Raw genomic sequence first — 27717 nt, 5'->3', positions numbered from 1 at the left:
CCTACTTTATAATATTTGAGTGATGAATTCTTGTAAGGGTATTGTGGGAACATCAATGAAAGTGTGGAAATGTTCTCCTCTCCATCTCTGGTAGTTTTCAGCTATAAAGAATGGTGTGTTTCTCCACTGTGGAAAAATATATATATATGTTTGAGCTCAGTGGATGTCTGTTAACAGAGGATGAAATACATATGCAAATAGCATATATATAAAAATACAAAATGTAAATATTTCTCTGCAGTTTTGGAGCATCGTTTTGACTATTTGACATCAGTTCTGGCCAAATCTGAACAATACAGTTAGTTTGTAAAAGGTTTGTTAGCAGGTTATGAAAGTAATGAGTTCAAATTTTCCTGTGTTTTTGCCCTCTGAATCTAATTCTAATTTACTGGATAGCTTTGTGAAGCTACTTTGAAGGAGCAACAGCTTAGTAGTTGATGTTTCATCAATCCCTTCTTTGGCTTTGAAGAGTTGGGTAGATTATTGTCACTGTCATCTTTTTTCCTACTCTATTTTTGGTGATAAACTTCAGTTTTCATTGTCTAAGATTGAGATTGGTAGGGAGGAATGTATGAGAATTTCTAATTTCCCCAGCAGATTATGCATTCCTCTACCATGATTTGCATGAAAATGGTGTTTATAAAAAAGACTGTAATTTTAGGCCACTTTTTTCCTTTGGTTACATACAGCAGAATAATGGTAATGAACAATTTATTTTGAGTGAGTGTTCCTCTTTCACACAGTGTCAGCTACGAGTCTCTTTTCTAATTAATAAGAGAATTAAGACAAAAACTTTAATTGAAACATGAAAAAAAATAATGCAGTGTGACTTCTGTAAATATCTGACAATGCACAAGAAGATAGCTGTAGCTTCAAATCATTTGAAACTTCCAGGGGTAACATTTGGTGTGCTAATGTTTGTCTTAAAAGCCAGTGGTACAAAAATAGACAGAAGATGTATCCACATTTGGAAAAAAATATCTCATCAATATGATCTTGGTATAGAATATATGTTGAGATTTTGAATGAAATTACTGGAATAAAAAAAGTGAGGTACTCGATTTTGAGAAGGCAGATATTAATCTTAGGTATAAGGAAAGGTTTATTTTTGCATTTTGTAACTGATGAAATTATTGTTGGCATTTATGGGTCAGGCTGATACTAGCCTACATAAAAATTTATTTAGCTGTGTTCTCTTTAACACAGAGGGCTTCTTTTGAAACTGGATCTACAGTTTTAGCTTAAAAATATTAACAACTTGGGCACATTGGTTTAGTTTCTTGTTTAAATTTCTATGGCTGGTGTTAGAATAGAGCCATGGAATCGCTCAAGTTGGAAAAAATCTTGAAGATCGAGTCCAACCACAACCATACTACCCTAACTCTAACAACCCTCTGCTAAATCATGTCCCTGAGCACCACATCCGAATGGATTTTAGACACATCCAGGGATGGTGACTCAACCACCTCCCTGGGAAAAATCAAAAAATGAAATCAGAATGTTTACGAAGTGACCCTGCCTACGTTTAATGTTGCTTTAAAAAAGAGTGAATTTCATGAGACAGAATCTCACAGAAATGAGAAACTATTACATGATATCAAAACTGCAGATCTTATTCTTTGTAACATCAAGTGTTACCTGCAAATTCTAGGTGCCCATTTTCAGCATTATCTCTGCAAACTTGTAATTTCTGTAAATCTGTCTTAATTTCAAATGACGTCGTCTTTTAAGGATTTTAGCATGAGGCCTTTCTGTTAGCATTGTAGGATGGTTGGGTTTCTAAGGGAGCTTTAAGGATTATGTGGTTCTAAGCCCCTGCCACTATAGACACCATACATACAGCATGCTTAAAGGCACATCCAGCCTGGCCTTGAACACTTCCAGGGATGGGACAACCATAGCCTCTCTGAGCAACTTGTTCCAAAGTTTCACAGCCCTCTTAGTGAAAATTGTATTCCTTATGTTTAATCTAAATCTACTCTCTTTTAGTTTAAAACCATCATCCTTGTTCCATTGGTACATGTACTTCCTTGTTTAAAAAACAAAACAACAACAAAAACACACTCCATCTTTTTTACACGCTGCCTCTGAGTATTGAAAGGCTTTGGTGAGGTGTCCCTGGAGCCTTCCTTTCTGCAGACTGAAGGCCAGTTGCTTCAGCCATTCACTGTAGTAAAGATGCTCCAGCCCTCTGATCATCTCCATAGCGCTCTGTGAACCTGTTTCAGCAGCTCCACATCTTTCATATGCTGGGGGCCCTAACCCATTGCAGGTGAAACCTCAGGAGGGCAGAGCAGAGGGGGACAATCACCTGCCTTGCACTGCTGACCACTGCTCTTTTCTTGCTGCCTAGGATCAGTTTGATTTTTGGGACACAGATGTTGTCTGCCAGCTCACATCCAGCTTTTCATACACCAAAATCCCCACATCCTTATCTGCAGAGCTGTTTCCCATGCATTCACTAATATTTGGGATTTCCTAGATCCCACCATACAGGACATTACACTTGGCCGTGTTGAACCTGATTAGGTTAATATGGGCCCGTTTCTCAAGCATGCCCAGATCCCCTTGGGATAGCATTTCTTCCTTCTGTCATATCAACTGCACCACTCAGCTTAGTGTCATCTGAAAATCTGCCCTCTGGCAAAGTGTTAAACAGCTGATCCTGATACAAGTCCCTGAGTACCACCACTCATCACTGATCTCTGCCTGTCCTTGAGCTGCTGACCAGAGTTCTCTGGACACTCCAGCCAATTCCTTACCTACCAAATAGTCTACCTTGAAACCCATATCTCTCTAATTTAGAGACAAGGACATATAGTTATTATCAGTCCCTTGTAACAAAGTCACTTAAACTTGCCTTTATGTAGATGTTTTAACTACGAGTTTTGCCTTAATTCAGATTTGAGATGGCTGATACTACCAATAAAATAAGATTTTGAAATAACAATACTGCCTGTACTGCAACTTTTTGGAGACATTTTATATTAGTGTTTAGTAACTCTTCTGATTTCATGTTCTTTGCATAGGATGTTCAACTTTTGTACCTTGAATTTTCCAAATTAACGCTTTGTTATGTAGCACATCAAAGTGCTGGGCAGGTCTATTTTGAACACGCTCTGAACTGATGGTGTCTCTGTTTTTTAGACTGCGAACATGGTAACTCCTTATATGTTAACTATGAGAAGCATATTGATAATGGGTAGGTTGCTCCAAAAGTAATGCTTCTGATTTTTTTTATTCCCATGGATACCGCAACAGATACAAAGAGCACAATAGTGCTGCTTGATAGATCAAATTCTTAGCTACAAAACATTATTTATCAACGTAGCCATCACCATTTACTGGTTCACCAATGAACTGATTGCAGTGCTCTTTGTTTTGTCGTGTGACAGCTGTGTTCATGGCTGTCCAAAATATTGCTTGTCTTTCAATTTGATGTCACTACTCCTGAAATGCATCACACGCCGTTTCACTTTGCCACATCCACTGTTTGGTCTCCTTAAATGTTCAGCAAGGATCAAAGAATGTGAATGGGTGCATTTTTTTCCACCTGGAGGAACTTAGTTCTACACTTTTGCTTCATATGCACTTCCATGTCAAACACCATTTGTCAGCCCGCCCCTCCGCCCCTCTGTTGCCATGTGACCATCATCTACTTTAGATATTTTAGGCCAGTATAATCGAGCAGAAGTCATTACTTTCAGAGCATCCCTCATAAATCTGCTTTAAAAAAAAAAAAAAAAAAAAAAAAGGTAAGTACAAAAAAGTGTGAGTCAGCCTGTGCTGCCAACTAGTTTATTAGGACTAGTATGTAACTAAAAGGTTGTACTTACATTGTTGTCAACAATTGCTTCATAATCTTATTAATTTTTTTTTCTGTTACCTAAAGGGTGGAGAAATACTAGCTTAAAGTTAGAAACAGAATTCCATATTTTAATCTTGTTTGTTTTGCAGCTTGTTTTTTATGCATGTGTTTATGTATATGCAATTTGCTTTAGATTGCAGCTTCTTATGGAAATGTGGTTTGTATCTTTGAGCCAGTTAGTCTCTTGAAGCAGAGCAGCAGACATCATAACGTAAGTAAATCATCACTCCTTAATTTCATTTACTTAGTTGTAAAGCTTGGCTCATTTCTCTGGTTTGCTTTAAAGGTGAAGTTGCTTTCGTTGTCTAAACTGTGAGATGCAGTGGTCTTTGGGAAGTGAAAATGGTAGCAGGAGAGCAGAGGGATGTTATTTGAGATAATTCTAGTAAAAACAGGTTATATTATAATACTTCATGTTACATATATCTAAGTCTACAATTCGTATTGTAAAAATTCCAGAATCTAACAAGACAGGCATGCCACTGCACTCCAAAGAACATGTCCATTATTGTAGGAGCTCCATTTTGAACCACTTTCTGTAGCCATTGTGTGCTGATGTGTTTTACAATTGGTATTTTAACCACGATTTATGGAACTGCACATTCCTGTTCAAATTTTCAAAAAGCCTATTAACACCTTTGTTTGCCTAGGGTAGTGAATAAAACCAATATATATTTTCTTGATAGCATGGCTGAGCATTGATTGATAGTGACGTGGGGAGTTGGCAGTCCAGATATTAATTTCTGCCAAGTAATGCTTTAGTAATGCTTTAGAACAGTTTATTTAACTAGGCTCTTTACATGGAAAGATTTACCATTGTGCTTGGAAGTACTTGGGTCCAGTAGAAGTTGGGTAATGAGGACTTCTCCGTAACGGTGGCTCAAGTAGCATCCTTTCTTCTCCCTGGGTTTGGTCTCTCCATTTGTTAATAAATTTTTAATGTAACTGTATAGTATTTTCTGTGCTGACCAGTAGTTCAGTCATATGGTTCCTGATAGACTTGTAAAACTGTGGTATTTTATATATCTTAATGCCTCCTACGCAATAAATATAGTTTTACCAACGGAAAGTAGCAGGATGAAATAAAGGTAGCATGGGATTTCATGCTCAGATGAACCTTTTATGTGTATTACTTTCTGTTCAATCACTCAGACGTTTAGTCTACACTTAATGTTGGTTTTTTTTCTATGCAATTAACACCACATGTACCTTGAAACTTGGAAGTTACCATGCAAACTATAAGCAGTAGAGGAAGAATCTTCCATTCATGATTTGCTCTCAAGTAAATAAAATATTTCTACTGAAGTATGTGGTTACATAATTATTGCAGTTAACTTCTCTGCGAGAATTTCCAGCATACTTACATTGCAGTAAGATTGACATTCTTATCTATTTATTGAAAATTCAGAATTTAAAAAAAAAAAGAAAGAAAAAAGCCAGTGTCATAAAAGCTTTCTTTAGGTCATTATCTACAAGTGCTACTTAATGTTTTCCTTGAAATATGCAGAAGATTTGTTTGTTCTCTCTTTAACTTTTGTATAGAAGGGTCCAATATTTTTTAAGTGTGGGATGATTACTTTAAAACTGTCTGTGAAATAACTATTTTATGAATATAATCCTCCAGTTGTCCCAGGGAAAGAAAGAATGACAAAAAAAAACAAATGAAACCCCAAGAGAAATAGTCAACTATGTGCAGATTTTCAGGCAGGAGAGTGAGGAGGGGGAGAAACCCTGAACTTATTGAAGTCCTTCGAGAATACTCTGGATGTAAAATACTAGGTGCATTTATTGCATTTCACTTTTTGATTTTTTGTTTTCATGTAGTCAGACTTTCCCTTTGAAAAGCTCAGATTCTGATGATGGTGATGTGTACTAAAACTTTTTCAAGCTCAGATTTTTTCAGTAAGTTACAAGTGAGTGGTAATTTAGCTTTAGGCACACTCTTCATAGAAGTTGGATAGTGCAGTGAAGGTATGATATTTTTATTACAGAGCACAAGGCAAAGAAAGTATTTTCATGCTAAACTTTGTGAATATTTAATGTTTCAGCAATTGCATTATCAGTGGCAGAAGAATGCTCAAATCTTACTGGATGGTATAGCACATAATTTAACATGGGATCCCACAGGTAAGAATAGATTATAAGAAACAAATTATTTGCTTTATCTAATATTTCTTACTGAAATTTCACTGTTCCCTGGAGACAAGGAAAATACTAATTTTGTCCTACCATGATAGAGAGCACCAAAGTGAGATGAAATCTGCAGTTGATGAAAAGAGTCCCTCTTTGTTAGAGAAGGGCTGAAACAATATCTATATGGTATTATCTGATTATTCTATTGTCAGCAGTATAATGTTTCAAATAAGGGCTAAAATAATGTGTGAATAAGAAGCATGTATCTAGGTACTTGTCTTTCAAACTGATTACTCTGGAAGTTTTCAGCTCAAATTATTGTCTCTCATAAGAAAGGAGAATAGAAAGCTGACTTGCAAGATTGACTCAATCTTTCAATGTAGTGGAATGTATGAGAGCACACTATTATGTAACTTTGCTGGCATCTTGTTTTTTTTTTTTTTTTTAACGTGGAAGTTAATATATGGCATATTTTGTTTTGCATTGTACCTGCAGTCTGTATTTTTTTTCTTTTTTTCTTCTTGTTTTAGGCACTCGCCTTTTGACCGGTTCCAGTTGTCTTCAGCTTTGGTCCAATGTTCCTTTGGAGAACTTGCCTGACAACGACAGCACTGACAGAACAGATGTTGGTGAATGGAGGTGTATCTGGCAATGCAAGTAAGAAACTGTTTTAAAAACGGTTCCTTTTCCCTCGTTGGTTTGTTTAGTGAAATCATACTGTATACTGCTGTTTGATAAACACTATTTAGACATGATACTTGAATCATTTTTGCACTGAGTAGATAACACTTTTTTATTACTACAAGTGTAGCTGTAACTATTTTTGAGGTAGTTTGTGTTCTTTAACAGTTCTTCAGTTTTACTGAGCATTGTTAGAATGCCATGTAAAGGCTGTCACTGTGACTGCAGCAGCAGGCTTTGTTCCTTGTACGGTAAATACGGTGAAGGCTGCTTATTTGAAAGAGATTACACTCGCAGGACCAATTGAGGTAAAATTCCTTCTCTATCCTATAAGCTGCACCTTCCTTTCCTCCACGGATGCCTTCCCACATTTTGCATTTTCTGTATTCTTAGATGTTTAAAACATCTGTGAAAAGATGGACACATTTGTTTTTACCACATCTCTGAATGTTCTTTGGGTGTTTGTGTTAGTATGGTCATTATAATCTGTGTCTGTGTATTTGCAGAAAAGAAATCAGAAGAGTTTTAGTTCAGTACTTCAGTTTGTAAGTTTGATTCCTCCCACCGCAGGAAGAGTCTTTTCGTATATCAAGTGTACTGTTTGCTTGGGAGTAGTGTCAGTTTTGTTAAATAAGTCTCCATAACTGGTTGACTGGAAGGACTTAACCTGCACTTATTCCTCATGAAGTAGAGGAAAGAAATCAAGACTTTGTTAATTCATTGAGATACCCTTGTGACATCATCTCGTAGCCTAATGAGAGAAACAAACTTTGAGATAGAATGCCACAGCGATGGTTTTAGAATCCGGGTGTACGTTAGATGCAGTCAGCAAAGTGCAATGCTGTTATTCCTGTGTCCATAAATAGCAAGTTCCATGTGTGCATCTCAAACATTACAGAAGTCTTAAATTCGTACCTCTAAACTTGTTTGTGGAGCAGAAAGATTTTGCTGGATTTTGCATATTTTAAATCAACAGGTCCCAAAAAGAACTTGCACTATCCATTCAGCTTTTGTGTCTGAATATCTTCCAGCATTTGTAATTGTATTGGATAAAGAGTAATTTTTTCTTAATGAGAATTTTTCAGGATACTGACTCTGCAGAACTGTTCCTTCCCAGAGTTATTTTCAGTGTCTAGAAAAGGCATTCCCAAGTGTCTCAATATTGGCTCTGGTGAGAACAGGTTGCTGAAACAGAGTTGTCAATTGCCTTTCTTTGATTCATAAATTTTGTAATGGATTTGCTGCTGTTAATATACATGCACACCATCATGCTTTTGTTAACCTGGTGACTAACTCAATCTCTTTTGAAAGTTAGGCCTAAAAAATTGTTACAAATGTCTAAGAATTTCAAGCTAAAAATATGGACTGTACTCACACCACACAATTAGATTCTTGCATGTTCTTCTTGCCATAAATGAGCCAGTCATATAGGTGATAGCTCAGTGCTTGAAAACATGTAAAATACACTAGTACATATTTTCCATTGAAAGCAGAAAAATGAACCATGTTAGTAGGCTCACGTTTTGTTTCTTTTTTCAGTGTGGCATCTTTTACCTTTTTGACTGTGAATGTAACAACTATTTTAAAGTACTTCTTAAGTACATTACTGTTGTTTGTTTGTTTTTCAGTTATGCCATAGAAAAAAAGAAAAATAAAGGAAAAATTAAATGTGTTTTTTTGTCTCCCAGATAACTTAAAAGATAGTGTGGAGTGGAAGAAACAGATTTGAAATACACATGTTTATGAAGTGAAAACAGGATGTATCTAGGGCAGAACATGCTTGTGTGATCCATTAGGAATGGTTTTCAAATCATGATCATTTGAAATGTCAGATGCTGTAGTTGTCATCAGTTGCATTGTTTGCTCCATTCTTTTTCTGTGTGACTGCAACCACATGCTGTATTCAAGTTTCCCTTCCTTCTGAACTTTCTTAAACCTTACATTGTTGGACAAAGTACAATACATACATTTCATACAAAACAGAATTACTTTCGTGAATTCAAAGCAAAAAGCTGTTTAGAGTTCTGAAAAAGTTTCATAAAACTTACTTTCTGTTTTTAATTGTCTTTATTTCATAGTACTGCTTCTCAAGTTTGTTTAATGAAATTCTCGCCAGATGGGGAGTTTTTTGCTACTGCTGGAAAGGTAAGCATTTTCCAACTGTTTTTTGTTTGTTTGTTTCTTCTAACCAAACAGCTTCTTCATGAATATTGGTTGGTTTGTTTGTTTGTTTTAATTTTTATTTTGGTGAGTATTTTCTGTGATCTATGTATTTACCTTTTCACTTTTAATGAAAGGAGAATCTGAGGGAAGAATAATTTCCCTAGACAGGAGGGTTTAATAAAATATTCCCTGTGCCATATTTTAAAATACAGCTTGATACTGACTAAAAATGGATAACATATTGGAATATGTATTCCCACATAATCACAGTTGCTGTTCATGGCCAATCTTATAGATTAGTCATATAAAATTCAAGTTATTGTAAAGGATGCAGTGAACAAATGTGACAAATCCTATGAGAGTTTGCACTACCTGTTAAAGAGTGGTAAGTGAATGGTTTGCTGCTCCACGTAATGCTGTTGTCTTTGATTGAGGGAAGTGTAGCACTGTCACTGATCAAAAAATCTATATTGGAAATGTCTGGAATTCTCTAGACTGTTTATGCAGCTGTCCAAACCAATGGTGGGGAGGTGAAGAAACCCTGCTGTTTTCAATACTGTTCTAAAGAAACAATCTGAGCAGTTTTTGCACAGGTTAACAAATACAAGTAGGCACTAAGTTTATGCTGTCAACTAAATATCCTAGTAGAGATTGTGGAATAATTTAAAAAAAGCAAAATGTTTGTGTACAAGCTTAATGGGGACAGTGATGTTTTTAAGATAAGTGGGCAACCTGGCTGAAGTGTCACAGTGCTCAAAGCAATACAAAGCTGACAAATTCTCTTGCCAAAGTACATTGTACTTTGAATAACAGTACGATTTTGTATAGATTTATAGCCAAACACTGATAGCTAATGAGGAGGAGAATGAAATCTGAATTACTAATGGTAAGACAAACCAAAGAAATCTCTGCAACTACAGATCAGATGTTGTAGTTCTATTTACTGAGCTGACTTGAGTATTTCACTTGAAAGAAAAATTGAAAACCAAAGTATTGAGTTGCAAAGTATCAAGTTCTGCTGATACATCATGTTCTTATCCAGAATATGTACTGTTTTACCCCACCCTCTCCCAGGACGATTGTCTTGTGAAAGTGTGGTACAATACAGACAACTGGCGATCAGCTGTAACACCACCAGGAGCGAGTCCAGGAAAACAAGCACAAGAAGTTGATTTTTCATTTGTTTATTTGGCCCATCCTCGATCAGTGAATTCATTTTCATGGAGGAAGACAAGCAAATTCATGCCGCGGTGAGTAGTTCTAATAAGCCAGGTTTGCAAATTGTCCAGAAGAAGCTAAGTCAAAACTAAAAAGAAAATTCTCTGAGAACTTAAAACAAAATTTTCCGTATTATGTGCTAAACTGTTTTGTAGAAGTGCAGGAAGCTGCTTTGGTTTATTGTGAAACCTCATTTAAACCCACTGTTCTACCACATTGTCTTAGTTGTATTGAAATGTATTTTCACCGCCTTTCATAGATTAGACAGACTTTTCCTTTGGAGAGAGCTGAAGATTGGCTATGTTTTCACAGAGGTACTGTTGATAACAATCACACGGGTTGTAAAATTTGTACACTTTGGTTTATAGTGGAGTTTGACAGCCTTGTGTATTGTTTACATTTAAATGATTGCTTCATACTGAGCTTCTTGAGAGAATAGTAAGTATATGGGTGGGAAGGGACTGTGGAGAATGAAACTGAGTTTGTGATTATCTTAGATGTAAGACTAGATATAGAGTAGTCACTTGCAAGAAAAAGCCACTCTTTACAGCTTTTTTTTTTTTGCATTGTCTAAAATGCTTTCTCAAGCTGAAATAATATCAGCAATTTTGTAATCTTAAAACGTATTTTTCTATAACTGTTATTCCTGTCAGTAGATTTTGAATTCTGCATATGTCTGTGTGTTGCCAAGTTTATACAGTCTTTTGTATACCAATCTTTAAATTGAAGATATTCTGTAAAGCCATTACCATTATTTAGCAAGTTCTCTGCCTCAATCTTCACTGGCAGACTTCCCTTGCTTCTCAGGTGCCTAAACGTCTAAGCAGGGATTGGGTGAGCAAAATCCTTGTGCTGTAAGGATGAAGCAACTCAGGGCCTTTCTCATGAAGCTGAATGTGCATAAGTCTATAGGACCAGAGGACATGAATCCCAGTGTGATGAGGGAACTGGCTGATTTGGTCACCAAGCCATTCATCTGAAACCCACCACTTTTCAAGTAGGGAAGTCCCTGCTGACTGGAGAAAGGGAGACGTCTCTCCCATTTTGTTAGGAAAGGAAGGAAAGACTTGGGGAACTACCGTTTGGTGAGCCTCACCTCTGTACCTGGGATGATCATGGAACAGATACTTCCTGGAAGCCATAGTAAGGCACTTGCAAGACAAGATGATCCATGTTATTTTTGAATCTTAGCTAAAACTAAACTGTAAACTGATGTGAGCTGGAAATGTGGCTTGCGTAGCTTTTTGCAGTGCTCATTTTAAGTTAACTGGAATTTTTGGATACTTATGTGATGCACTGTATTCAGAAGAATATTCATTAAGAGAAATTTGTAAATTGGCAGTTGCCCTGGTTCTACATTGGTTTCTGTGCTTTGAATATATAGTTATGTAATGTCTTTTTAGGTTTTTCTTTCCTTAACATTTAAGCTACTTTGTATGATTTTGAAAACTGATAGTAGAAACTGTTTGGTACTGTTATTTTGGTTGCATGCTGTGTTGATTGTGAGTGACTTGTTCACACCTTAAATTTTCTTTTGTTTCAGTGGTGCTGTCTGCAACGTACTCCTGACTTGCTGTAAGGATAACGTTTGTCGTCTCTGGGCAGAGACTTTGTTACCAAGTGATAGTCTGCTGTATGATGGAGGGTATAACAACTGGACTGAAGCAGTGAACTTCACAAATAGTTTCAAGAGAAATACTTCAAGTAAGGAACGAATGCAAAATGCATTAGAGGTAAGAAGCAAAAGTGAACTTGGAGAATAAACACATGTGCACACAATTGTAATTACTCCTTGAAGGCTCTTTGCTATGGACTGCATCTCCACAGACTTCATCCACAGTCTGAGTCCTGCTTCTACAGGGGCTCTCCATGGGCTGTGGTCTCCTTCATACTATATCCACTGCTGTACTGGGGGCTCTTCAGTGACTGCAGGTTGAGAACTGCTTGCAGGGACACAGCCTGCTCCAGCAACGGGCCTGTCCTGAGCTGTCTTGAGGAGCATCTGCTCCCTGCCTGCAGCATCTCCTGCCTTCCTCCTGCTTTCCCTTTGGTGCCTGCAGAGCTTCTTCTATACCTGTTGTTACTCCTCTCTCCTAGCTCTGTTGTGCAGCAGTTCTTCTCCTTCTTTAATTTGCCCTCCCAGAGGCATAACCAGTGTCGCTTATGGCTCAGCTCTAGCAGCAGCGGCTTCCCTCTGTAGCACTGGAGCTGACTGTTTTGTGACTAGGGGCAGCTACTGGGCTAGAAAATCGCTTACAGACAAAATCTGCTTTTTCTTTTTGAAAGGAATTAAAAATGACTCCTTATTTTTCATGTAGTTAAACCTGAGGCACTTTCGACGAGGAAGGAGGAGGTCAGGTGCTGTTGTTGCACATACTGGATACTCTCCACATCAGCAAGATCCTCATGAAGTTCACAGGAACATTCTTCCTCATGCAAATGCACTCTGTCACTTCCATATTGCTGCCAGCATCAATCCAGCAACAGGTAGAAATTGTACTAAATGCTTACTGCAGGGTAACTACAATTTTCTCTTGGCATGTTCTGTTAGCATATGTGTAACTTGCTCTGCTTCGTACAGTATTTCTCTGATGATACAAAATGTCTAGCATATTGGTTTCTTTGAACAATTGGCAGAATTTACACCAACAGTAATGAAATACGTTGAAGGAATTTCCTCTCAGTCATGGCTTTTCATTTTTTTGTCATGTCTGAGTATTTGTGACAGGAGTTACAGATTTAATGGTAATTGCACTGGATGTATAAAGTATATTGCAGGCTGCACACTGATAAAACAAAATATTCCAGACTTCTTCAAATGATTATCTGAGTTGTTTGACATAACCATCATCTTCATGCTTATGTTCTTTCTCTGAACCAAAGAAAAAACACTTTTATCTGGTGTTCCATAAACTTTATATTCTCCATTACTCAAGCATTATGTTGATAGGGCTCTTCTTCAGTACCTTATTAGTAACAAATATTTGTTTTCATAGCTGTTTGTCCATTCTGAAATATAAAAATACTGCCTTTGTGTACTCATTTAGAAGCTGAGTAGTTCAGTAGTTAGTAGCCTTGTACCCTAACGTGATGTGGTTTCCTGTGCTGATCCTTTCCTTGGAGTTTTTAGGTGCATCTTAAGCTTAGTGTATTTTTTTTTTTTTTTTTTTTTTTGCCTCTACGATCCTTGTTTGAAGGATTTGTTGTTAGATTTATTTGCTAGTTTGTATTTGTAGCTGTGCAATCTTTGGTATGATGGTGAAGAACAGAGGGTTTCTTTATATTGCTAGGCTGAATAAGCTATAGGAAGATTAGTCTTAATCTTTCAGAGCATTAGTTCATACTACTGTAACAGATATAATTAGAACACCAAACAGCCTATCGAAAAGAAACTTTTTGCAGTCTTGTGCTGTACAGTCAAGAAGTCCTTCAATCCCTTGATCATCTCAGGAGCCCATCATTGGATTCCTTGCAGTTTTTCTTGTACTGAGACGCACAGAACTGCACAAGATACTCAAGGGTGCTGCCTAGCCAATGCTGAGTAGAGGGGAAAAATCACTTCTCCTAGCCTGCTTGCAGTGATTTCCCTAGTTCAGCCCAGTATGGCATTAGTCTTCTCAGTGACAAGTTCACATTGCTTAATCATGTTCAGCTTAATATTTACCAGGACTTCCAAGTCCTTTTCTACCAAGGTGCTTTCCAGCTGTGTGGTCTCCAACATGCCCTTGTGCCTTTCCAAGTGCAGAGCTCTGCTGTTCTCCTCATTGAACTTCTTGAGATTCTTGTCAGCCCATTTCTCAAGGTCCTCTGAGTGGCTTCAGAGTCCTTTAGTGAGTCACACACTCCCCACAATATTCAACCTAGGTTAAGTTCAATAGAAGGAGTAAGCAGTATATTTTATTTTAGTTTTAGTTTTTGACAAAGTTATTTTTAGGCATATCCAGATAGTTACTGAATCCAAAGACTCCCTAAGCTTTTTTTTTTTTTTTTTTAAAAAAAAAAGTGTCATTTATAAAGCAAGTAGAAATTCAGTAAGAATTTACCCAGAACTGAGAACCAGTTAGAAGTTGTTAATCCTCAGGAAGATGCACAAAAAGTTGTTAGTTAAGAATTGAATTACTCTGAAGTTTTCTGGTAGAAGAGCACAGGAGAATGCTTTAGGATAAGCATTACTTTGTTCTTGTGATTGGCAGTACTTTTTCTTTCTATTTCTTTTAAGATGCACAGACCAAATTTCTTCAGTATTCTCTTTCTTTATTTCCTCTCCCTGTCCTTTACCAACTACAAAATTATGGATAGTCTTGTTGGTCTTTTCTTCTATTTGTGTGCCCTGTTTTTATTTTCTTATATTACAGCATAAATCAAAGAACAGTATTGTCATTAAAAATATTTTGTCTCCTGTGGTATGGAATTGAAGTACTGGTTCATAAATAAGGATTACAAGCAGAATATCTGTGAAGGCTTCAGGGTGGAAATTAAATGCAGGTTAAGCTTTTAGCATATTGCTTTATGGCTCATTTGAGTAAATTACAGTAATTTACCTAGCAACTTTCTTGACAAGCTCAGATGATGTAACTTTGCAGCAGTCCTGAGGCTTGCTTCTGCCACTTACTCTGTGATTACTGGTTTGTTTTTCACCAAGTGGAATCATATAGCATTATAAAAATAAAAAATAAAAAGTGAATCTGTAGGAATTAGAAATCCTAGCTCTGAATGACAACATAACAGAGTAGTTGGTCACTGTTTTAGTTCTTGTACCAGGGTTTACACTAACATGTGATACTTGATAACCTTGTGTAACTCCTGCAGCCTCAGTTCTGGAGTTAACACTGGGAAATTATATTCAAATTATTTGGTTTGTACTAAGCTGTAGTAGCAAAAAGCAGGTGCAAGGTGTGCTAGTTTAACACCAATGAGCAGCTAACCCAGCATCATGCCACTTTTTCAAACCAGCCATCCTCTACTCCAGATCAGAAGGACTGGAGGAGAAGATAGGAAGAAAAAAACCCATCGTGTTTAAGTAAGGACTGGGAGATCATTTGCCAATTAACATTACAAGCTAAATAGGCTCATAGGGGAGACTAATGTAATCTATTGCCTAGTAATAAAACTAGGGCAGGAAGAACTAGAAGCAAACTAAAAACACATCCCTTCTCCCCTGAGATCCACCTTTATATGTCTTTCTTTTGAGCAGTGCAGGGGAATGGGGATCTTGGTGCCTGCAGGGCTGTTTCACATTTCTCACTCCTTTCTCCTAGTCGTTGTGCTGCAGTGTTTTCCCTTTCTTTAACTACTCTAAAGAAAACGCAACCAGTACTGCTTTTGGCTCAGCTCTGTGCAGGAATAGGTCCCTTTTGAAGCAACTGGAGCTGGCTCTTAACTAACTTCGGGCAGGCCTTGATCTCCTCTTTCAATCCCTGCAACCCTTTGCTGCTAGAACCTTGCCACATAAACCTGATACACAGGGCCATACTGTAATGCTGATAGGGGCGTACTAAAGAAACACCCCGTATAAAATCCCTAGTGGATAGCAACAAAACAGTGTAATACTGAAAGGTGATTTTGGTTGAAGGGTCTGAGTCATGGCAACTTAATCCTTTTTCTTTTTTCATGATTGAGTTTCGACTTCAAAACAGTTTTTAAAAACTAATTTTTTGTCCAAACTGCTTTGTTTTGAATAAAGTTTTTAATATCTTTTGTGTTAGATATTCCTCTACTCCCTTCTATCACATCTTTGAGTCTTGGTGAAAATGAAGAAAAAAGCGGACCCTTCGTAGTGCACTGGCTGAACAATAAAGAACTTCATTTTACCTTATCCATGGAAGTATTTTTGCAGCAACTTAAAAAGAATTTTGAACATCATTCTCCTGAGACAAATACGGAGGAATCCAATCCAATGGATGTAAGATCGGAAGAAGGTAAAAGTCTCATAGACAAATGGCTTTCATTTTACAACATGTAATATTCCTTCATCTGGACTGTGAGGCATGCAATTTAATACATAATGAACAGAGAGATTGCGGTAACATTTCTGTGAATTTCCTTCCCTCCTACTATTAAGGACTAAAGTGGCTCTTTAAAAAAAGAAAAAACACATGCTTGAGGATGTTGATTTAATGTTAAAACTAAACTTTCTTGTATTCAGTATTGTTGTGCACCACACTTAAACAGCTTAATATTTAACTGAATACATAATATTATACATAGTTTGGAGATGATTGCTATTCAGCCTATGCATGCAAAAACATTCTTATCCTCCTTATGTTCAAGGAACGTTTGGATGTGGTGTTGAGAGATATGGTTTAGTGAGAACTATTGGTGATAGGTGGATCGTTGGATTGGGTGATCTTGCAGGTTTCTTTCCACCTGGGTGTTTCTGTGATTCTGTGAAAGGGGAAAATATTTCAAACTGAAATGCAAACTCAGCAATATTGGTTTGTTAGTCACTGTCTGCAATCCACTGAAGGATTTTTGATTAGAGCTTTCATTATTTAAAATTTGTGCTTGGATGAGTGATTTAGAACAGTCTTGCAAGGTGCTCCAGTGCTTGAAAGACACTGCTCTCTGAACTTGTTTGTGTTCTAGAAACTAATGAAAATGGAGATGAACAGAAAGGAAATGAAGAGAAGAAGGTACTGGGTGATGAAAAGACTACTCCAGCATCAAGCCTTGTTCCTTCATCTTCTGCTGTTGTAGATCACGAAGTTGAAGTATTGCTTTCTGAATGGAGTAAAAATGCTGATATGCTATTCAGTATACATCCTATGGATGGTTCACTGCTAGTGTGGCATGTAGACTGGCTGGATGAATACCAACCTGGAATGTTTCGACAGGTGCAGGTACTTCATTTTTTTTTTTTTCAGGATTACACACTTTTACTGAATAGAAAGTATGCTGAGAAAATTTTGATACTTATTGTTCTTTTCTTTATTAAAATTCCAGGTGTCTTTTGTTTCAAGGATTCCTGTTGCATTCCCAACGGGTGATGCAAACTCTCTTTGCAGAAGTATAGTGATGTATGCATGTACCAAAAATGTTGACTTGGCTATTCAACAAGGCAAACAAAAGCCTCCTGGCCTTACACGATCTTCATCTATGCTTATCTCTTCTGGACACAGTAAATCAACCAACAGTTTAAAACTGAGTATTTTCACACCCAATGTTATGATGATTTCCAAACATGCAGATGGGTCTTTGAACCAATGGCTAGTGAGTTTTGCTGAAGAATCTGCCTTTTCAACTGTGCTTAGTATTTCACATAAATCAAGATACTGTGGTCATCGTTTTCATCTTAATGACTTGGCTTGCCATTCAGTATTACCACTGCTGCTTACAACTTCACATCACAATGCTCTAAGTTCACCAGACGTTGAGAATGCAAAACAGGCAAATGATTCTTTAAACTCTAAGGAGTCAACAGTAAGACTTCAGGGTAGAGGCAGTGCAAATGTAACATCCCAGGATCCCAATGCAGTTTACAGTGAACTTATTCTTTGGAGAGTTGATCCTGTTGGACCGTTGTCCTTTTCTGGTGGAGTTTCTGAGCTTGCTCGGATCAATTCTCTCCATGTTTCAGCTTTTTCTAATGTTGCATGGCTGCCCACTCTTATACCCAGCTATTGCCTTGGTGAGTTCATTTTCCTGATTTGCTAAGACTTCCAGTATAACTGTAATCTGAGCTATTAATACTATTAAGTAGGCAGTGTAGATATATGTGAATACATTGAAGAAAATATGTTAAGCTTAAATCCTTTATTTTACAAATTTCCAAGCTATCAATGCTTTGAAATTGTGTATTCTCTTTTGAAGAATTGCTGTGGAGTTCTGCCTCTTTCATGTACTTCTTATGTTAGGAGCTAATGAAGAGATGTGCTCAGATGCTAGTGTATTCTTTAGACTGCAGACTGGGTTGAACACTTAAAAATGGAGGTAGATTTTGCTCTAATTTAAATACCAAATTCTGATTTCGTTCTGTGTTCTTTAGTTTGTTTGCTAAGCATTATACTTTGTAGTTCTTGGATATGAACAGAAATTAAGGAGGGAATATTTCTCCTGCTGTGTTTTGTATGTTGTAAATTTCCTCTTGATGAAGAAAGGAGCTAGCTGGTGTCTGAATATTTTGAGCAGTTTTTGCATTCATGTTTTTCAGGTGCATACTGTAATTCTCCAAGTGCCTGCTTTGTGGCTAGTGATGGACAGCATTTGAGATTATATCAAGCTGTAATAGATGCTAAAAAACTTTTGTGTGAGCAATCCAATCCAGAGATTTCTGTAAGTGAATTCTGTGTCAAGTTTTTGGAGGTTTGGAATCTCATTCAGTGATAATAATTACAGATTGGTTACAAACTGACTAAGCTGGTTGCTGAGGATTTTGCAGGTCATGGTAATCCAGTTCTGCTTGTAAAAACAGATACCATAAAGCTTTTTAGCACTATAGTGGCACTACAGTTGAAAAAATGTTTCAGCTCAGTGAAAGAGCAATAAACTGCTGCATGTGATGCTTTTCGGTTTAGGTCAAGTTCTCCCTACATTTCATCAACAGAAATAATATGTCGTTTGATAAAGCTACAAATGTTATCAGTGATTATGGAAACTTGCAGCCAGTGTATATATAGCTTTTGCTAACATTTGCTTAGATGTTACATCTAGCTAGTAGGCTGTTACAGAAATGGACAAAACTGAGTTAACAGAATCATCCCACTGACTTTTTTAAAACAGAAATACGTTGGTGAAGTTTTCAACATCATAAGTCAGCAATCTACTGCACGTCCGGGATGTATCATTGAATTGGATGCTATCACAGAGCTTGTAAGACCTTTTTATGTACTTTCTTCATACTATAAGCACCTTGTTACAAAGTGTTAACAATAGAGGTTATACTTACAACTTACTGTCAAGTGAAATAAAGTATTCAAAGATTCATTCTGACTTACACTGACCAGCCAAGCCGACTGGAGTTCAAGAAGCATTTGGCAATGCTCTTAGACATAGAATTTGAATTTGAGGCAGTCCTGTGTGGAGCCAGGACTTGATATTCCGTGTGGTTCCTTTCCAACTCAGGATATTATATGATTTTTAATACACTTTAATACACTTGCTTTTAGTATCACAGAACTTGCAGATGGAGAAAATTTTAATAATGAGGTGCATTTTATTGGGGAAATTTTTCTTGTATTTAACTTAACAATCAACTTAAAAGCTCCCATGCTAGAGAGAAAGCTCATGCAATGCAATCTGATGTTCAGATCTTGTGTGTGTCTTTTACTTTTTTAGCATGGCAGGAAAACACAGTTATTCCATGTTTTTCAAGAAGACTTCATTTTAAATAACCAAGAGAAAGAAACACCTGATAAGAAGAATAATGTAGTGGATTCTGGTAAAGAACTATTTTTCATTAAATACTGAAGACAAATAATTTTATGTTGCTTTCTGCAGGACTTATTGTATAGGCTTTTGCATTTTCTTCATTTAAGAGCTTTGTATACTAAAGAAATTCTAGTGTAAGGAAACCTATAATAGGTGCTTGGGGGACTAATATGCATCCAAACTTAGACAAAGTAGCTTAAATTGTGAAGTACCCATCAATTACTTTTTAAAGCATTTTGTTGTTGATACCCTTCTTACGTGAAGTGTTTTAAAACTTAAAGCCTGTAAATGAAAGATGTGATGTAACAGCAAACTTATCTACATCCTTTCATTAAGGATGCTCATCCTTCACATAAGCTAAATGCTATCATAAGGCCTAGTAATACAATAAAAATTATTCCAAATTAGCAAACCATCCCCAAAATACCCACAACTTAAAATACAATACTGTGAGTAGTGCATGGATATTGCATAGTTATAATTATAGGGTTTATGATTCTGTGCATCTTAAGATTGTTCCCAAGTTCTCTGGAATAATTTTTTTTCATTGGTAGAGTTGATTAGTGTTTTTGTTGTTTAGGCATCCTCAATTTTGTGTTGTTCTGTTCCAACTTAATGGTTTGGAAAACAAAGGTCAAAATAAAGTTGTGGTCTGTGATTCCAAGTTATCTGCAGTATTAGTAAGACTGCTAAATATGAGGAAGCAAAATTGTGTGAAGTATCAAAATGTTGCTTAAAACTAGATATGGGAAATATATTTTTGATGTAAGAAAAGAGACGTTTTAAGAAAAATGACATGAGCTGAATGTACATAGGGATTGATTCTGAATTAGCTGTTTTTGCTTAAGAAAGATGTGGAGTAATAGATACTATCTATGAAATTGCACACTACTGAGAGCCGCATTTACCAGAAACACAAATGAGATGATGGAAAGAGCAGAAATGAGGAAAAAAAATAAGAGTTATGCGGCAGTAAATTTGACATGTGTTTGCATGGAAGCCCTTCAGTCTTGGGCGTCTGTGTATATATGTGTTCTGGAAGACTGCATGTGCTGCTGCCATGTAAGATATTGGGTTAAATGGATCCTTTGTAAGTATGACCTAGAATGTAGTAGACCTGCCTTCTCACTTGAATGTACCTACTGCTTTAAATCACTTCAGTTTTAATCCTCTACTCTTTAATGAAACGTTTCAAGTACTTGGCTTACGATTTTTTTTTTTTTTAAAAAAAGAACATTCAATAGTAGATGCTTAAGTGTATGCAACAGACTCATTAAGGACATGTAGAACTGAGAATAAGTTCTGGGACTTAGCTTTAAACACATGGGAGATTTTTGTCCCTTCTGAAACAAAATAGTGAAATTTTTCATGTATGTACCTGAAGAAGTGGCAGGGGTTATTGCTTGTGATAAAATATTCATAAAAGTAGTGGGAGGGAGTTAAATAGTCATTGCATTTGAGCGTCAGTTCACAGTAGCTTACTTGCTAGCTGGCACATTCAGTTGAAATAAAATGTTCTTGTTCTGATTTTCATCAGGAAAACAGCAGAATGGATTTTCTGAAAAATTCTACTTAATAGTAATAGAGTATACTCAAAGCCGTTCGTTACTGCACATGTGGCATTTACATTTGAAGTCTATTCCAGTCTCAGTAGGTAAGCCCTTTTCCTTATAGAATAGATGTTTGTTTAAGAAAAAAAAATTCACTTTCTTCTGAATATATCTGCTACTAAGTGGTTTCCTAAGTAATATTTCAGCTTTTGGAAAGAACCTCAATTCTTCTGTTAAAAGCTTACATCAAAAGCCACTGTTTCTTTACTAGTTCTTAATTTTCAGAATGCTGAAGCATTTGAATTCATCATGAGCCCTAAGTTGGCTATGCTTTTTGTTTTGTTTTTATCTTAAAGGCATATATTCATATGGTGTAAATGCAGCCTAACAGTTCAGATGTTTTGCGTCTCAGAAGTTTTTGTTCTGCAGTTTTTGAATTTCAGATGTGTTATATTGGACTGTCGTCTGAAATGATTACAATTACAGTTATATGCAAATCTAAATACAGAAATCTGCTAATTCTCTTTCAGATCGTTAAAGTACCACTAAAACTATAAAGTTTAGGTACTCTAGGATTTTAAGGCATCCTAGATCAAACACTGGCCACACACTGGAGGAGTTTTATAATGCACGTTCCTATATTTTAAGCCACAACTTTTACTTATCACACTTTTGCCAACAGGCAGAATGTCAAAAGTTATTTTAAGTATTATAGAAGGTAAGAAATTTGTGACAAAACATAAAATTTTCTAGTCTACTTACATGGTGAAGGAATTACTGATAAGGGTTTTGTTGTTGTTTTTTCTACATTTTTTCAAAGAACACAGGTTTCAAATCATACTTTTACTGTGGTTTTTTTTTTTTTTAAATTAAAAGGTAATAAAGCATTCATAACACATAATCTCTTAAATCTTACGTTTAAATTAATGATGCCAAAATTTCAGGAAAAACTACTTCTTCCTGATCTTTGAGGTAAGACTTTGAAGAGTGTTCAATTGTTTCTAGCTGCAAATATTTCATGCCTAATGTAGCATTAATTTCTGTAGAACCCCACATATTTATCTCTTCTGTAATTTTTCTGTCTCTAACAGTATAACTGTTCATAATTACTAAACTGTTTTACAGTTCCAATATTTCAGGTGTGTTACAATTTCTCTTAATCTGAGATCAAGAGCATATTTCTTTTAAAAGAAAGTAAAATTCTAAGCTTTTACCTATCCTTTGGAAGTTTTCACGTCAGTGGCACTGTCTCTTAAGTTAAAAGAGATTGTTGACTTTTTTTTTAATAATGCAAACTTTTTTTCAGATGAAAAGATAGACTTAAGTACTCCTGACACAGCAACACAAACAGAAGAGTTGTATTCTTCACCAGATCCAGAGAAGATCCAGTCACCTTTCACACAAAAGTATCAGGCCTGTAGAGCAAACCTTCAGAGCACCAGCTGGCTCACTCTGTCTTCAAAAATGGTGTATAGTCAAGAGCTGAGTTTGCCAGAAGGAGTGGAGATAATAAGTGTTAAGCCTTCAGCAGGTTTGTAATTTTTTTTTTTTTTTCCTTCAGAGCAAAATGAATAATCTAGTGTTGTTAGACAGTACCTACAGGTATTGTAATTTGGAAAGGTTTGCTAATGCTCACCCCGTTTTATTATTTTTCATCTGGATCCTGGCAGTAATATTAAAATAAGGATTACTATACTGTACAACTTAGTATTTCTTTAAGTCCAGATTCTGATGATAAAAGAAATTTTAGAAGCACAAATTTGATTTGCAGTCATTCATTAGATTTTGGTGGTGTATAAAATTGTAGGTTGCAGCCAGAAATCTTTCGAACAGTATTCTGAAAAGATGGATTTCAGACTGGGAAATTTGTTTGATAGGAGAGATTACAGAAGTGTATCTTCTTTCTGGTGAGAGAGAAGAAAACAATGTCTCTTTCCCATGCAACACAAAAACTGGTACCTAGTGAGAGTAATACTCAAGTTTAAATTGTGCAATTTAAATCCTTTCTAGAGAATGACATAGAGACTAATGCTAAAATGGCTCCACAGGATTTTTTAAAATATCTCCTGGGATGTGAAGTTCTGGGAACAAGCTTTTTTATGAAGAAGTACTGATACTTTGTTTCAAAATAATAAGATGGTAAATGAACGAAAATATTTTTACTTTTGGCCCATTTAAAAATCATTCTATTTTTAGGGCATCTGAGCAGTTCTTCCATATACCCCGTTTGCCGTGCACCCTATCTGCTGGCTACTTCATGCACAGATGGAAAAGTTCGATTCTGGAGATGCAGGGTGACCAATGAATCGTCAGTTTCTTCCATGCCAGAATCTAATGTACACAGTGATGTAACATACATCTGGGAAGAATGGCCGTTACTGATTGAGGATGGACTTCTTAGTAGTAGTGCTATTAATGTTCCAGGAAGCCCAACTGAAGTTAGTTGTGCACACACAAACCGATTAGCTGTAGCATACAAGCAGGTAACATCTAAAAACAACCACCTTTCTCAAGACTTTGTTATGCATGTTAGTATTTTTGAATGTGAATCTACAGGGGGTTCTTCGTGGGTTCTTGAACAGACTCTTCATTTAGATGAGATAGGCACTATGTTAGACTCTGCTGTTAGTATTGATAGTAATTTAGTGGCATATAACAGACAGGAAGTTTCTCTCTCATGTGGTAATGTTATTCCTAGTACTAAGCACTTAGTACACTTAGACTGGATGTCTAGGGAGGATGGTTCACATATTCTAACAGTGGGAATTGGATCAAAACTTTATATGTTTGGCCAGCTGTCTGGAAAAATGCAAGAACAAATTGGTAAGGAGGCTGTAGCAATCTCCCATTATGGCAGTACTACTACAAAGGCTACAAACTTTTCTAGGTTTGTTCTGCTGCGTTCTGTTGACTTGGTTTCTTCTGTAGAGGGATCACCTCCTTTTCCAGTCTCCCTGTCTTGGGTGCGTGATGGTATTCTTGTAGTTGGAATGGACTGTGAAATGCATGTTTATTCTCAATGGCAACCTCCTGCCAAGCAGGGTCCAGTTAGTACAGATTCCTGCAGTATGCCAAGTATAACTAGCTTAATGAAAGAAAGCCAGTCCGCTGCCTCAGGTCTGCCTCCACCAAAGCGAACCTTGACCAGATCTATGACCAGCCTTGCACAGAAGCTTAGTGGGAAAAGATCTGCCTTTGATCTGTCTGCAGAAATGGAAGACTCTGGTCTTTTTGAAGCAGCTCATATGTTATCTCCCACTTTACCTCAGTACCATCCACACCAACTGTTAGAACTCATGGATCTTGGTAAAGTACGTAGAACAAAAGCTATTCTGTCCCATCTAGTGAAGTGCATTGCTGGAGAAGTTGTTGCTGTAAATGAATCTGAACCTAATCATGATAGGAGACTTAGATCTCTGACCATCAGTGCTAGTGGAAGTACTTCACGAGATCCCAAAACGTTCAGCAAAATGGAGACTACAGACTATATTGAAATAGACTCTGTTCCACCATTACCGCTGTATGCTCTGCTTGCTGCAGATGACGATTCCTCTCATTCCTGTTCAGAAAAGTCTCATAGTCAAAATAGTCAAAGTAAAAATGATATGCCCAAGGACAATTATGAAGATCTCTTTCAAAATTCTGTTATAAGTACAGATGAACTTGTAACGTTTGATGCAGAGGAAGACAGTGTGAAACCGAAAGTAATTGATCTTTCGCAATTTAGCCCAACTTACTTTGGACCAGAGCATGCCCAAGTTCTTTCTCGTCACTTGCTTCATTCAAGCTTGCCAGGTCTGACTAGGATGGAACAGATGTCATTGATGGCCTTGGCAGATACTATTGCTACTACTAGTACTGACATTGGAGAAAGCAGGGACAGAAGCCAGGGTAAGCTGTCTTCTAGATTTTATGTATTACTGTTTCACAACTCTTTCTGGAACTTTCCTGTTATTTTTTAATATTTCTTTGGCTCGTCAGAGCATTTCCTAGTTCTGTGTTACAGTATATCCTCTTTGATTTGCTGTGTTATCACAGTGTTTATGGTTCAGCTTAGGTTTCTGACTTTCGTACTGTCAAAATCTGCATTGCTGAATGTTAATGTCAGTGTTTTTGAAGAGACAGTTTTGTTAACCGCCTGTATTTGTTCTGCTGCATAGAGAAATAGAGAAATAATTTTGTTTTATTTGATAAGTAACTTCGTAGATTTGAGATTTTTTTTTCTCTTGTATTAAAGGGAAGAATTAAGCTATTGCATTTTTAAAGCAACAGTATGTGTAAAATTACAAGTTATTTCTTCTCATAAGATACTCAATAGCTATTTTTATTATTTTTATTTATTAGTTTCAGTGAAGTGCATACTAGTATGTTTAATTACAGGTGGAGAAACTCTTGATGAGTGCGGTTTAAAATTTTTATTAGCTGTTCGACTTCACACATTTCTAACAACTTCGCTTCCTCCTGTACATCGAGCTCAGCTGCTTCACCAAGGTAACCAATATGTTCTTAAATGAGGTGTTAGTCAGTATAGTACATGTGATTTTCTATTATGTCTGTGAAGAATCAATGAGCTAATTTTGTAATTTAAAAAAAAAAAAGAGATCCATGGGGAAAAAAAACAAACAACTGTAACAATTTTGTAGTTTCAATTTTATTTTTTCTATTTTATTTCCCCAAAAGAACAGACAGTAGCACCATGATGTTCAAATATCATTGTTTAGGAGTAATGAAGCAGAAAATACAGAATACTCCTTTACTTAAGCTTTTATTACTTGGGGGTGGGGGGTGGGGTAAGATCCTTCTCTACTTAGACCCTAAAACGTTTTTTGTACACCTAGTGTAATTATCCAGGAAACTATTTTAAATGAAGTTTTTCATGGTACAGTTTTAACTAGTTCCAACCTTATATTACAAAATGGAATATTTGATTAGGACTTAACCAAATTTAAAGAGTTGGCTGTGATTATTTCTTCACCCTTCTATTAGTCATCAGAACAGATGATGATATTTTCAATCATTTGGTCACTTACTCAGCTACATACAAGGTTAGAACATTTCCAAATTATCGTAACACAGTATTATCAACTTAGGTCTCTGCAGGTATCCTTTAAATTTGAAATACTTGCATGTCTCCTGAGCTGAGAAATTGGTGGGAATTACAAATGCCTCTTGTGCTCTTGTTGAAGAGCAGTTGAGTGTGCCACAGTGCAGAGCGGCATCCCATGGTCATCCTTAGAGTTTCAGTCATCTATAGCTAGCTTTTATAGCAATTACTGTTTCCCTCATATCATGGCTCTCATCTTCCAGTGTTCTTGTATGTCTCTGTTATCAAATATGTTTTCTCCTGGACTAATCTTTAACTTCACATTTTCCAATCTAAGTAGAGGTAATGAAAACACTGAAAAGTTGACAGACCTGTTGCACTTCATTTTGTAGCTAATCTTCATGCTACATATTATAATTTGGGCTTCAGTCAGTAACTATTCTTTGCAAACTAAACAGTTTTAAAGTGGAAAAAAATGCTTTTATCTGCATGAGCTTTTTAAAATACTCAGTGTGCAGTGCTTAAAATATTTTAAAATTTCTGTTATCAGTAATGCCTTCAAAAGTTCAAAATAAACAATTGGGCCTTCTTCCCTTTTCTCTTAACTCCCTTACCTCCTTGCAATGGTCTTATTTCATTTTATTTATTTTTTATTGTGATTATCTAGGTTTATCTACCAGTCATTTTGCCTGGGCATTTCATTCAGTAGCGGAAGAAGAACTACTGAGCATGCTCCCTGCAATGCAGAAAGGGGATCCAACGTGGTCAGAACTCAGAGCTATGGGTATAGGATGGTGGGTTCGAAATATCCATAGCTTGCGGAAATGCATAGAAAAGGTAAAGATAGTGCTCTGAAACAAACTGCAAAGCTGCTTTTCAAATAACTGTCCTCTGGTAATTACCATCTATTTACGTTGTTTGAAATTTTAAATATGTGAAGTCCAGCCTTTCTGAATTTTTCGTGCTGTATTTATAATGAATAATTTAGTACAATTTTATATTTAACTTTTTTTTAGTAATTTAAGTTTCAAATTCCAGTGTGGAATACATTTTGGGATTTTGGAAACCAGATTTTGATTATTACGGTACAATAGTAGATGCTCAGTATGCAGGTTGATCTAGTAGCTGTTCTTTTATAGCAAAGATCTCTTCTATGTTAGAAAGCAAGTTATGGCAGAATGTTCTCTTTTGAAACCTATCAGATGTCAGGCCAACTATGCTATTATACGTATGTCTTGCAAATTGATGTATTTCCCTGTCAGCAAAGCCTTCTGATGTTCTTTTCTGTAGTAATTGTGTGATTGAATTGTCACGGATGTGGCAATTTCTAACCTCACTATCACTTGTTTTAAGCTCTTGGAAGAGCCAAAAGTGTTGAGCTAGAAAATGACATGCTCAATTTGACTACAAGGCACAAAGTGGTAAAATGCATGTCTCTACTTCTACTGTTTGGTCTTCAGCAATTAATCATCATTTCATGGAAATTACTTGCCTTGTATTTAAATAAGAATAATTTATAAAATTGAAGTTTCCTGGGCCTATATTTAAGGTCACTTTACCTGGGTCTTGGATAATACTTACTGACATTTGCCCGTTTTCCTTTTCAGCTTTCAAAAGCAATCTTCTCCTATTGTGACGGGTACCAGCCTCTTCTTCTAGTCTCCATCTATCTTTTGATTACCAGAGTAACTAAT

General features: G+C 36.4%; 1 protein-coding gene across 4 annotated transcripts in view; it reads left to right on the top strand.

Annotated features, from left to right (window-relative positions):
- Positions 1–27717, top strand: part of DMXL1 (Dmx like 1) — a 72399-nt gene that overhangs the window by 9313 nt on the left and 35369 nt on the right. For all 4 annotated transcript variants that reach the window (XM_042882817.1, XM_042882816.1, XM_042882815.1 and 1 more), the window contains exons 3-20: positions 4002–4079; positions 5917–5995; positions 6532–6658; positions 8761–8827; positions 9920–10095; positions 11607–11796; positions 12382–12550; positions 15769–15981; positions 16649–16902; positions 17006–17690; positions 18213–18334; positions 18782–18871; positions 19337–19439; positions 20967–21083; positions 22286–22510; positions 23176–24870; positions 25360–25470; positions 26691–26860. In XM_042882817.1, coding sequence (XP_042738751.1) covers positions 4002–4079; positions 5917–5995; positions 6532–6658; positions 8761–8827; positions 9920–10095; positions 11607–11796; positions 12382–12550; positions 15769–15981; positions 16649–16902; positions 17006–17690; positions 18213–18334; positions 18782–18871; positions 19337–19439; positions 20967–21083; positions 22286–22510; positions 23176–24870; positions 25360–25470; positions 26691–26860 — 4671 coding nt within the window. The remainder of the gene's footprint in view (positions 1–4001; positions 4080–5916; positions 5996–6531; positions 6659–8760; positions 8828–9919; positions 10096–11606; positions 11797–12381; positions 12551–15768; positions 15982–16648; positions 16903–17005; positions 17691–18212; positions 18335–18781; positions 18872–19336; positions 19440–20966; positions 21084–22285; positions 22511–23175; positions 24871–25359; positions 25471–26690; positions 26861–27717) is intronic.

The sequence above is a fragment of the Lagopus leucura genome, unplaced genomic scaffold, assembly GCF_019238085.1.
Source record: "Lagopus leucura isolate 7727_CA_CO unplaced genomic scaffold, USGS_WTPT01 Super-Scaffold_100036, whole genome shotgun sequence".
Lineage (NCBI taxonomy): Eukaryota > Metazoa > Chordata > Aves > Galliformes > Phasianidae > Lagopus > Lagopus leucura.
Note: the sequence above shows the minus strand (reverse complement) of the source record. Positions and strands in the feature narration are given on the sequence as shown.